The sequence below is a fragment of the Bufo gargarizans genome, chromosome 3 (genome assembly GCF_014858855.1).
Source record: "Bufo gargarizans isolate SCDJY-AF-19 chromosome 3, ASM1485885v1, whole genome shotgun sequence".
Lineage (NCBI taxonomy): Eukaryota > Metazoa > Chordata > Amphibia > Anura > Bufonidae > Bufo > Bufo gargarizans.
Window position 1 is genome coordinate 198,409,088 of NC_058082.1, and position 13,374 is coordinate 198,422,461.

General features: G+C 44.3%; 1 protein-coding gene across 5 annotated transcripts in view; it reads right to left on the minus strand.

The window, feature by feature from the left end:
* LOC122930933 (cohesin subunit SA-2-like) overlaps nt 1–13,374 on the minus strand; it is a 105,279-nt gene that overhangs the window by 60,415 nt on the left and 31,490 nt on the right. For all 5 annotated transcript variants that reach the window (XR_006388191.1, XM_044284657.1, XM_044284659.1 and 2 more), the window contains exons 9-13: nt 13,110–13,261; nt 11,354–11,427; nt 10,456–10,579; nt 8,107–8,205; nt 7,793–7,872 (exon numbers count right to left, since the gene is read on the minus strand). Coding sequence is in view for 4 of the 5 variants with exons in the window: in XM_044284657.1 (XP_044140592.1) it covers nt 7,793–7,872; nt 8,107–8,205; nt 10,456–10,579; nt 11,354–11,427; nt 13,110–13,261 (529 nt within the window). In the remaining variant the exon portion in view is untranslated. The remainder of the gene's footprint in view (nt 1–7,792; nt 7,873–8,106; nt 8,206–10,455; nt 10,580–11,353; nt 11,428–13,109; nt 13,262–13,374) is intronic.

Sequence of the window (13,374 nt, forward strand, 5' to 3'; positions counted from 1 at the left end):
CCCGGGACCCCCGCCATTCAGCTGTTTGAAAAAGCAGCCGCTCTCACAGTAGCGCCACGGCCTTCTGCAGCTTTAAATAGGCTAGTGACAACACGTTTATCAGTCCCCTGGCCTAGGTGCAGGTCAGCTCCATTGAAGTGAATGGGGCTGAGCGCAATAACAAGCAGAGCCGCTATACAATGTACGGCTCTGTGCTTGGTAAGCTTGGAGAAGGCTGCAGTGCTTACAGGAGCAACTGTGCCTTCTCAAACTGCTGATCAGCGGGGGTCTCGGTTGTTGGACCCCCACCAATCAGATACTGATGACCTATCCAAAGGATAGGTCATCAGTATAAAAGTCTTGGAAAACTCTTTCATATTTCTTTCACCTTCTGTTTTCTGCTTCATTTATACTTCAATTTCAAACACTTGCTACTAAGCCTTACTGCACACGAACGTGTGCGCCCCTTGGTCGTGCTGCGGCTGGAAAAACGTGGGCCGCAATGCACGAACACCGTCCGTGGGGCAGCTGCAGCGGATCACGAACCCATTCACTTTAATGGGTCCGCGATCCGGTCGTTCCGCAAAAAGATAGGAACGGAAGTACGGGACGAAACCCCACAAAAGCACTCCGTAGTGCTCCCATAGGGTTCCGTTCCGTGCTTCCATTCTGCATCTCCGGATTTGCGAACCCATTGAAGTGAATGGGTCCACATCCGTGATACGGAAAGCACACGGAACGGTACCCGTGTATTGCAGATCTGCAAATGCGGTCCGCAATACGGCCAAGGAGCGCACACGTTCATGTGCAATAGGCCTAATACTTCACACAACATATGCTTGCTATGAGCAGGGGGAAAATTGGGGCATTTTATTTTATAACTTCAACCTAAACTATGGCCACTTTTCATATTTGAGAAGTGATCAGAAAAGTTTTTGCGCAAACCTTTTTGTGGGGTGCAATTTATGCCAAAAACGGTCATAATCTGATTTGTAAATGTGCGCCTGTGTTTAATTCTACAGACAAGTGTCCTTTCTTGGGCAGTGAATGATCATATACTGCCCTCTAGTGACAGATCATATAATTAGCACTAAAACCTGACAATGACAAATATTTGTAATGCGCTTTTCTCACAAAGCAGAGATAGTTGTGAGGCTGGGGCCACTCCCTGGGAAGTCGTAACTGCCATATAGGCGCTCGACCCCAACACACAAGGCTAACTAGGGTCAATTTCGTAGGAAGCCAGTTTGTAGTGTGGGAGGAAACTAGCGTACCCAGAAGAAACCCACTGAAGCCCGGGGAGATTCTACAAACTGCATGGAGATGTTATCCCTGGTTGGATTTGAATCCAGGACCCCACTGCTGCAAGGCACCAGTGCTAACCACTTTGGCCAATAAAAATTAAAAAGAATAATAATAATAATAATAATAAACAAGGAAAGATGGAGAAGAGCTTATTTTCAGTTAATAACTCACTAGGCTAACCTGGAGAACCATGGAAATCCATAGAAAACTGGAAAACACATTGGGCCAGATTTATCACGACTCTGACAGCTCACTCCACTTTCACATATGGCTAAAGTCAGTTTTAGCCAAGTCAGATTTATGATCGGCCCTTTAAGACTGTAATAAATGTGGTTTGACGGTAGCAGTTCATCCGTCAGTAAGCAGCTTTACAAAAGTCGCACATCTTTACGAAAAAGTCACACATTTTTATGAAAAAGTCGCATGTTCTATTAAAAAGTCTCATAAGATAAGCATGGTCCTCACTGGAGTGAATTTGCGACTTTTTTGCGACTTTTTTGCGACTTTTTAAATAGTCCTAATAGTAAATCTGTCTAGAGATTCATTTACATAAGAAAACACGCCCACTTTCAGAAAACTGGCGAGCATAGTGCAGAGCAGAAAAAAGTCGCAAATTTTTTGCGCAGTTTAGGCGATTGCGCAAAAATTTGCGACTTTTTCACTCCATTATTCTGACTTGAGCTAATGATAAATCTGGCCCATTGTGATGACACATCATATCATGGTAACACCATTGTGGTAGTTTAAATGAGTATTCCCATCTCAGACAATGGGGGCATATCGCTAGGATATGCCCCCATTGTCTGATAGGTGCAGGTCCTACCTCTGTGACCCGCACCTATCTGGTAAACAGAGCCTTGAAAGTCACAGAGGGCGCACCGCGCATCAGCCCTCCATTCATATGTATGCACAGCAGCCCTCCATTCATTTCTAATCTAAGGTCACAAATATCCCTGCCTAGATTGAAAATGGATAAAAGGATCGGATTTCCTGATTTAACCAAATATATTTCATGCTTAGCAAGGTATATGATTGAATATGGATATTGAAGAAGCACTCCCACAAAAATTGTATTCTCTGACCTGTTAGAAAGGTACATGATGTAAACTGTAGTGAATGTCAGTGGCACACCTACAGCGGGTCTGGACCCCCCCTAGAACAACCAGACAATATATATATTTTTTTATCCTTCAGGGCCGCACCGCCGATCACCACAGGCGGCGCGGCCCTGGATGTAATTGCGACGGCGGCGGTGGGGGGGCAGTAGGAGATGAGCGCTTCCATTGTGGAAGCGCTCATCTCCATATCTAATCCATCTGTATCGCCGTCCTCAGGACAGCCATACAGATGCCTGTGCTGCAGCAGAGCAGGGGAGGGAGAGGTGTGTCCCTCCCCTGTTCTTCTGATTGGCCGCAGGCACTAATGCCTGCAGCCTATCAGAGGCCGGCTCTGGCGGCACGATGACGTCAGAAGAGGCCTGCATCGCATCGCTGCTGATGGAGGTAAGTATTAGTGTATTTTTTTTTGGGGGGGGGGGCACTATAGGGGAGAACGGCACTATGGGGAATCTGGTGGTACTTTTTTTTGGGGTGGCACTTCTTACTGGCACATTATAAAAAATAAAAAAAAAATTGGGATTGGGAGTGATTCCAACGGTCTGATAATGGGAGACTGGGCTATTTAAAGGGCCCAGCTGTGGACATGCGCAGTTGTCGCCCCTGAGGAAGCCAGGGAGCGAAACCCGGGTCGGGCAGGACTTCAAGTTGTTTTCACTAATTGTGATATGCCTATGATCTACCATTGTTTGTGAGTAGAATAAAACCTTTTTTATTAACAACTAAGAGGGTACTTCACTATATGCTGGTCAATTAATCCTACAGAGGAGGCGGTCTGAGGAGGATCGAATCCTTGAGAGAGGAGGACGAAGGCTAATACCCTATTTCTGTCACTTGTGCAGCGCCTGACTGAACCATTAGCAGCGCGGTTTCAAACCTTTAACTACATTATGGGGGGGGGGGGCACCATGGGGGAGAGGAGCACTATGGGGGCTCTAAAGGGGCTTTTTTTTTTTACACACTATGGGGGGCACTATAGGGGAGAACGGCACTATGGGTCATCTGGTGGCACTATAGGGGCATTATTGGGGGGCACCATGGGGGAGAGGAGCACTATGGGGGCTCTAAAGGGGCTTTTTTTTTATTTTACACATTATGGGGGGCACTATAGGGGAGAACGGCACTAGGGGGCATCTGGTGGTACATTATGGGAGGCACTATAGGGGAGGGCGGCACTATGGAGGAGTGGAGCACTATTGGGGCATATGGTGGCACTTTGAAGGGGCATTTTTTACTGGCACATTATGGGGCGACACCATGGGGGAGAGGAGCACTATGGGGGCATCTGGGGGGGTCTAAAGGGGCTTTTGTTTTATTGACACATTATGGGGGCACTATAGGGGAGAATGGCACTATCCGGCATCTGGTGGCACTCTAGGGGCATTATTTGGGGGCACTAAGGGGAAGTGGGGGCTCTAAAGGGGCCTTTATTCTTATTGGCACATTATGGAGGCATTATGGCATCTGGTGGCACTAAGGGGGCATTTTTTCACTGGCACATTATGGGAGGCACTATAGGGGAGAGCGGCACTATGGGGGAGAGGAGCACTATTGGGGCATATGGTGGCACTTAGAAGGGGCATTTTTTTACTGACATATTATGGGGACACTATGGGGAAGGGGGAGAGGAGCACTATGAGGGCATTTACTGGGGCACTATATAGGGGTATTTTATACTGGCATACATTATGGGGACATTAGCTCAACAGCGGGCACTAAGCGGGGGTATTTCATGTACTGTCATATTGTGGGGAGAATTATTAGTACTAGGAGGTATTATGCGGAGCTTTGCTACTACTGGGGGGCTATGAGGAACATGTGTAGTGTCGCACTAGGTAAAGGTGGGCACTACACAAGGGTTAATGTGTTTATTGCATTTACTGTCATGTGTAATGTGCATTTCCCTGTGTTAGGCTACTTTCACACTTGCGTTCAGAGCGGATCCGTCTGAGACGGATCCGCTCATATAATGCAGACGGTGGCTCCTTCAGAACGGATCCGTCTGCATTATATTGTTAAAAAAATTCTAAGTGTGAAAGTAGCCTGAGCGGATCCGTCCAGATTTTACATTGAAAGTCAATGAGGGACGGATCCGTTTGAAGATTGAGCCATATTGTGTCATCTTCAAACGGATCCGTCCCCATTGACTTACATTGTAAGTCTGGACGGATCCGCTTGCCTCCGCATGGCCAGGCGGACACCCGAACGCTGCAAGCAGCGTTCGGGTGTCCGCCTGCAGAGCGGAGCGGAGGCTGAACGCTGCCAGACTGATGCATTCTGAGCGGATCCGCATCCACTCAGAATGCATTAGGGCAGTACGGATGCGTTCGGGTCCGCTTGTGAGCCCCTTCAAACGGAGCTCACAAGCGGACACCCGAACGCTAGTGTGAAAGTAGCCTTATCTGGGTGTCAGGCCTGTCAGGGTGCAGTTTAGCCTCCGAGACGTTAGAGGGAGCTAGAGAGCCCTAGATATATATAGGAAGGCCCAGACAGGGGAGAGTTAGTGTATGCCAGGTGAATAGAGGAGTCACCTAGTCAGCCTGAAGCTCCTGAGGCTAAGCTTAGCTCAGTTGAGACACCCCAGTAGTAGGAGAGCACCTCCTGGGAGAAACCTGCAGCCACCTTTCCTATCCAGCAGAGAAGCCAGCTAGGAAACAAAGGTACTGTAGTATTTAAAGCAAGTGCCAATACTGGAGGAAGGATTTTATATACCAAGGATTCAAGCCAGCAATTAGGCATCCGGGCCTTGGGATCCAGCCAGCTAGCATAGCTGTGGGGATAGAGCAGCATTGTACTGCAAAGCATTAACTGTTTACCCTCCAAGTATCTTGCAAGATTGAAACCTGCTGTGCTGTGAAGTAAACCTGCTGTGCATTTTGTACTGTAAAGGACTGCATTATACACCACTGCAACTGCTTGTATAAAGTTGGACTGTTTCCTAAAGTAAAGCAACGTTTGGTTTACCATCTGTGTACTCCATTAATCCTCCTGCAAACCGGTGTGCCACCGTTACAGGCACTGGCGTCACGATTCTTAAAGGGACCTTACCTAAGGCACTCAAAATACCTGCAACATCCAGGGCACCTCACACACCATCAGGCCTGGTCCCTATTTACAGAGTGTGCCCCAGAGGAACTAGTGTCTACCTCCCCTTCACTGTCGCATGCCTGCCCAGGGTTCTCCTCAGAAAAGTGAGTAACCCTCGATTGCCCATAACCGTGACCTCACTATCGCTATACCCTGCAGGTCTGGCGTACTGCACATGATTACTAGTATGGGCACTATAGGGGCATTATTACTACTAAGTGTGCTCTGGCAGAGAATTATTTCTATTTTAGGGAGCCCTGTTACTTTGGGAGGCACCCTGGCATAGTATCAGCTTAGCACAATAATTTTTTGGGGGACATTATCTTTATACTATTAGTGTCTGGGCGCAGTTATTTTTTAGAGCACTCTGTGCCTATAATTGTTGAAGGGGGCACTATCTGTGTGGCAGTAGTATTTCCAGAGGGACTGTTTCTGCAGTATAGTATTGGGGGTGGCAGGAAAGGGTGTACAGAAGATGTGAAGATGATGGAAATGTGGGAAACTAATGTCTGTTTGTTAATCTCTGCAGAGACGGGAGATGGCTGAAAAATCATCATGGAGGTCTGGTCTGAATGGAGAAGATGAGGAAAGAGAACGTCCTCAACAAAGTTGACATCACTGGATGTAAGAGGTATGGGGCGCTATGTAGGAGAGGAGATGCTCCGGCTCCTCCCCCTGCCATTTGCAGACAGAGGATTCTGGGTGAGGACGGCCAAAGGGGGCAGCAGGCCACGGGCAGGTGGCAGATGGTGGGGGGAACCACAGGCCTTGAGCAGAATCTGGGGAGGGAGGAGAGGGGAGGAGCTTCCTGGCTGTAGTCTGCTGTTTATTGTATAATGTGAAGCAGGCAGTGCAGCCAGGACAGACCCCCCCTCTCTCCGTATGATGTGTAGAGACAGGCCGCAACAATAGAATGTCAGCTGTACAGTGTTTGTTGGGAGTGGCCTATTATATGTAAGAGGGGCTTTTAATAATGGGCGGGGCCCAAAAATTGTTATATTCCTACAGAGCTTTTAGAATCGCCAAGTAAAAGAATCAACGCAACACACCACACCCCCTCCCTGCATTTTTAAATATAAAGGGGGCTTTGAAAAATTTAATTAGCACAGCGCACTACACATGCCACATTTTTTTGCCTTTCGGACCCCCCCCCCCTAGACAAAATTCCTAGGTGCTCCCCTGGTGAATGTAATCTTCTCATCAGTGACTGTATTTGTGAGTTATAACCTCCCTTAACTTATAACTGATCCTCAGCTGTGTCATGTGACCAACTCTGATCTCCAACTGACACAGGACAGGAAGTGAGTTACTTCTCTATTCATTCCTATGAGGCTGACATTGAGGCTCCCATAGGAATACATAGAGAAACTGACTTCCTGTCCACACATAAGATACTGGGTTATTTGTAAAGTCTGATTGCTGCTCACATGACACAGCTGAGGATCAGAGTGGAGGTTATAACTCACAAAAACAGTCACTGATCCTCAGAAGATTACATTCACTACAGTTTACATCATGTACTTTTCCAGCAGATCCTTCTATCTTCATTCAGCAGGACCTGCACTGACGTGCACATGGTGAGCGTGATTACATCATCAAAGGTCCTTTTGCAGGTCCTGAAAGAAGAAAGAAGATGCCAGCTTCGTGATCAAGTGGAGGTGAGTTAATAGTTTTTATTTTTAACCCCTCCATCCCTATTTTACTTAGCATTCTGTATTAAGAATGCTATTATTTTCCCTTATAACCATGTTATAAGGGAAAATAATACAGTAAATTGACTTTTATCAATTTACTAACATCCTCTCCTAGCAACCATGTGTGAAAAACGCATTGCATCCGCACTTGCTTGCAGATGCTATGCGATTTTCACGCAAGCCCCATTCATTTCTATGGGACCTGCGTTGGTGAAAAAACGCAATCTCCGCACCCCATTGAAGTTAATGGGTCCGGATTTAGTGCAGGTGCAATGCGTTCACCTCACGCATTGCACCCGCTCGGAAAACTCGCCCATGTGAAAGGAGCCTAAGAGTGCCTTCACACGCTACAGATTCTGTTGCAGAAATTTCTGCAACTGAAAATCAGTTCCATTCACCTTAAGGCCTCTTGCACACGAACGTGTGCGCCCCGTGGCCGTGCTGCGGCCCACAAATTGTAAATTATATATAAGCTGTGCATAAATTACACAAACTAACCTTTTAAGGGTAAAAAAAAATCCTACCATTTTGTGCATAGAGCTTTCAACAACACCTATGGATCTCCATGGTTACAGACAACAAAAAAACTGACACCATACAGAAAATATATACCTTAACATATGAACAAGGAGCCTCATGGACTGAACAGCGACCTCATGATCCTTATCCAAAGTCATTGATACAATGCGATCCTAGAATTTACAAAAAAACATAACCTTTATTTCATATATTCAACACAAAGAAGGAAAAGCTTGGATGTAATGAGATCTTAGACGTAATTACCGCCTAAAAAATGAACATCAGTGCTAATAAGAGGCAAACATACAGAATAATAATAGTGATTTACTGAAGAACACAGAAAAGATTTGAGGACAAGATTTTTTTTAACTGTTTTTAGATGAAAAATGTTACACAAACTGATTTACCTTGAATCTCATTGTAAAAAGATCCATTTTGGAAACAAGATCATTTTTCTCATAAAGACCCTGCAGTGCAATTAAACTTCTTAGACGCACGTCTGGGACCTAAGCGGCAACCGCAAAATGATTTAGTCAGTAAAGAGATGGTTTATTCAACCTGGAACTACAAGAGCAATGTGAACCAGATGCAGTTACTATATAAGAGTATTAATACCTACACTTTTGTTCTCCCAGGCAATCTGATCATCTGGCGTACCACAGCTAGGCAGCATTTTGCACAGGTCTAGTTAATTGGACCCATGCACAATACACTCAAGGCATGGTATGGTTGCCGTGACAGGGTACCACCCAGTATACAGGAGTATCGCACCAGGTAGGTAGGCTCTCGACAAAGATGAGTTAATAATCAAGTCAAAAGCCAATTTTGATTGACTTCAATGAGGCAAATGAGGCCAAAAAATGTATCTTCAGAGCATAAAACACATACCAGCTAGCCGGATATCTTAATTGTGTTCTGCTTCACTGCGTATTAGTAATCTATAAGAAGTGATGGTCCAGTACCAAAATCATAAAAAATCATGGACTTTATTCCAAATATTCCCCCTATGGAACATCATTTTTATTGGAATATTTGGAATAAAGTTCATGATTTTTTTACGATCCTGGTGCTGGTCCATCACTTCTTATGATTTATCTTCAGACTTTGTTTGACCTGCTTGTCATTCATTTCTGTCTTTTTTCCCGACAGAATAGCATGGAAACAAACCACAGGCGGGTCAAGGTGAATCTTTTAGACTCTGGCTCAATTACCGTAAGTGAATCGATCCATCACATTATACCTCGGAATTTTCAGGTATTCAGCAAAGCTCAGCTGAGGCCTAAAATACAGTATGAACCCAGCCTAAAAAGTTATTTATTGACTCAAAAAAGAGCATCATAGCATTGCAGATATGAGTATGCATTGTAGCAACCAGGGATCTAAACTAACCTTAAGAGTACAGTCTGACTAATACATCTACACTATCAAATATTTACCATACAAGCGATGTAGAAAATATAGTACACTGCAAACTAAACTAAAAATCACATTGTCTAAACCTGACAATACATATTAGATAACTGCCAGTGAAAAGTTGTTTGACTGATAAATATCACCGCAAGGCCTCATGCACACGGCCGTTGTTTGGGTCCGCATGCGAGCCGCCATTTTGGCGGCTCGGATGCAGACCCATTCACTTCAATGGGGCCGCAAAAGAAGCGGACAGAACTCTGCGTGCTGTCCGCATCCGTTGCTACGTTCCATGGCCCTGCGAAAAAAATAGAACATGTCCTATTATTGTCTGTTTGGCGGACAAGAATAGGCATTTCTACAATAGGCCGCCCGTTCCGTTCCGCAAATTGCGAAGGCGCACGGGTGGCTTCCATTTTTTGCGGATGCGTGGTTTGCGGACCGCTAAAAATGGAACGGTCGTGTGCATGAGGCCTAATTCTACCCACCTACTAAGAGTCTGCTTACTTAGTTTTTTCCTTCTGTCAGAGGTACACATCAAAGAGTATTCCCCAATGTATACTTCTGGTGAAATGCAAGGTATACCACTGTGTAGGTATAAAGTGGCGTACATGGCCACTGTAAAAAAGGAACATAGGGGGTCATTTACTGTACTGAAATACGCCTAAATTAGGCGTATTTCGGGCGCATATGGCAGCACAACTAACTGGTTAGTTACGCCGCTATCTGCGACTTTGCCCCACTCACACCAGATCCTATATTGCGGGTGGAGAAGAGGACGGGCCGGTGGGGTCTCATATACCATTTTTTACGCCTGATTCAGGCGTCGAAAAAAGGTCTAAATGTAAGACAGCTCGGAAGCTATCTTACAATTAGAACTGGCGGAGGATCTGCCAAAGTTATGGAGAGGCTGGCGCCTCTTCATAATTTCAGCGGATCCACCGCCAGCTAGGGGCCTTTATTAAGACCCGCGTCTAAAACGAGAGTCTTAATAAATGTACCCTATACTGTTTGCCTCTGTATAGCGAAGTGAAGCAAGCCATGCTTTCTGACACATACCTGCCCAGCATATACCAAAAGCACACTCACTGTAAGCTCTGAAAGTTGTCCGTTAATTAAAAAACTAAGTGTAAAGAGCACAGTTATATATGTTATGTGGTAAAAAGGGTATTGAGTGGCAATCGTACATATATTCATCACCTGAAAGTACAAGAGTTTTTGGATGAGATCTACCAGCATCCATACACAATACATAGATAGCGGATGGACTCTCTGATGTCTATGGGCAGATTTATTCAGCCAACTATCAGTCACGGTCTACACTTCAGCCTCATTCACAGACCCACCTTATCGTGCAGCATCCAACCAACATACTTTAAGTAACTGTCACTTAAGTACATATGTGGGTGCATTTTCAGCCACACACCAATTTCTTCTATACATAATGCTCTAATCTCAGAAACAACATCTCTGTAAAAAAAGAAAAAATAGAGATTAAAACATTAGATCAAAAATGATATAAAACCTTGTAAGCACTGTATGTATGTAAACTAATAATAAATGTAAATGCTCTATTTATCCATAGAAACCATTATTATTTTCAGCAGCACATTTAGGGCAAGGTGAACATTATGATTCTAATCTGCTCTTATTTTCGGCAGCCATCAACACCAACACCCCTGATAAGCCCTGTACTGTGGGCATTGCACTAATATCCATCTACAGGCGAGAGTAATTCTAACTATAGAGGAGAGAAGCCATTATAACATTATGCCTCTTAACTGACCAGCATCACAACAATGAGTACGGATGTTGATAAGACCGAGGGCAAATTGAAATGTCTAAAGCACTTCAGCCCTGGAGCACGCGCCAGTTTCGATGGGCCCTGAGCTACCCCGTGCATTTAGTTTATGACAAGGAGCAGACCTTCTCGCAGTCCAGCTTGTAGCTGACATAGATTTCAGTCAGCATTTATGCCAGTTTCTGGTATAAATGAAGATAAAGTTCCCCCGCCCATGCCACACCTGCACCCCTTTTCAGAAAACTGGCGAGGGCAGCGTAAGAATGCCAGCTGCGACTAAATTCTTGAACCAGAGTCTTGTTTTAACTACATAATTTTGCAATACATACCTTACATTTTTTAACAAAAATATTTCAACCTAAACAGTTTCAAAGATTCCAGTTTAGCAGAGCTAGTCTGCTTGGCCCCAACGTATAACCATGCACGCTAGGATTATTACTTACCGATACCGTTGCAAAAAGGCTCCTTTAAAAATTGCATCCATCATATCTTTTATCTCACGATGTCTCTGTTGTAACTAGGTGAAATGAGAAACCTCCAGTAGGTAAGAACACCAAAACACCTTCATACTACTTTGCTAGTTTTCACACGTCCGCAAGTGTTTTGCAGTCTCCAGATTGCGGATCCGCAAAACATGGACACCGGCCATGTGCGTTCGGAATTTTGCGGACCGCACATGGCCGGCCCTGTGATAGAAATGCCTTTTCTTGTTCATGGCTGCCGACAAGAATAGGACATGCACTATCTTTTTTGCGGGGCCGCAGAACGGAACTACAGATGCATCTTTTGCGGCCCTATTGAAATGAATGGGTCCACACCCGTTCCGCAAAATTGCAGAACGGATGCAGAGCCATTCATACGGACGTGTAAATGGACCCTAACTCTGGGTTTATATACTGTGTATATATATATATATATATATATATATATATACACACACACAGTAGTTCTTTCCATTTCAATCCGACATTCGTATGATTTGACAATTTGCCTATACGAGTTTCATCTAAAACTACGAAGACACTATTTTCATGGAAATAAAAGAGGTTATCACAGGCCCTGCCTAATAACACCTCGGTGTCAGATCATCAGTGGTTTAAAGACTGAAGGAAGGTGTTCGGAACTACTTTTTCAACCATAGCATCTACAAGAGAATGCCTCTCAAAAAAGAACATGCCATAGTGTATTATGTCGTTAAAGGGGTTGTCCCAGAATGAAAACTGAAAAACACCACTTATGCAAGTTATGGCGATAAGTGAAAAAATCCCCTTTATCTAACAATGACATTATGTTTATTAATCTAGAATTTAAAAACTACCAGAAAAACACATATGCACAATAATGATGGCTGTATCCCTCTGTTCTGAGGTTGGTCCGTACAACAGCAATGTCTACACCCATTTATTCAATGTATACCACAGCATGGGTATACATATCACAGCATTCAATATATAGCACAGTTGGCCATATAAAATCACACCTCATACCTAGTGTCCATCTGTCTCATTATACACAGTATTATTACTGGTTAATTTATACACTATGGCAACTGTAGTCATACACTCAATGTGCACCGCACCAGTGTCTTATACAAGGTCACACTGACATCTAGTGGCCGCCCAGACTTATATCAGTCTCATTATTCACTATTCCTGGTGCACTATATGAATACACTGCTCTCAAATGCTGAGGGTGGTGATATATATGGTTACTGAGTGATCTGCAGCTCACTCATTAACCATAAAGGAGAATTTTTCACTTATCGAAGTGACTCAATAAGTGATTGGTGTTTTTACATGTAGTATTTACCACTGGAGCATCCACAGGATAGGTGCTAAGTGTCTGTTCAGTGGGGTCTGACTGCAGGGAAAAGTGACCATGTGGGGTCCATGTCAACCTGTTTGGTTAAGCTTGCATATTGCTGTTCCATACAAACTCTATTGGCCTGCTGAAGATAGCCATGTACAGCACTCATGATTGTGGGGGCCTGAGCGGTCAGACCCCCATTGATCATAAAACTAATCAGACCCCCATTGATCATACACTAATCAGACCCCCATTGATCATACACTAATCAGACCCCCATTGATCATACACTAATCAGACCCTCATTGATCATACACTAATCATCTATCCTGTTGACATTCTGAGACAACCCCTTTAAGCTCCTTACAACTTACAGAATGGAGGATTTCATACCTTTTTCCTCCTTTTGTCCAGTTGCTCAAGCCTCGGATTTATCCTTTGGAGATCGGCTCGTTTTTTCTCTACCTCATACAATCTGTCAGAGTTGTCTATATTGATATCCAGGTTTAGAATGACTCTTATAAGTGCAGTGAGCAACTTTACAGCTAGTGTAGATAGAGAAAAGTGATTCAAATAGATAATAGATATACACTGACAACAGTGTTCAGTAATAAATAAAAGGGGGTGCACCTTTCCACAGAAATTTCAGAAATGCCAT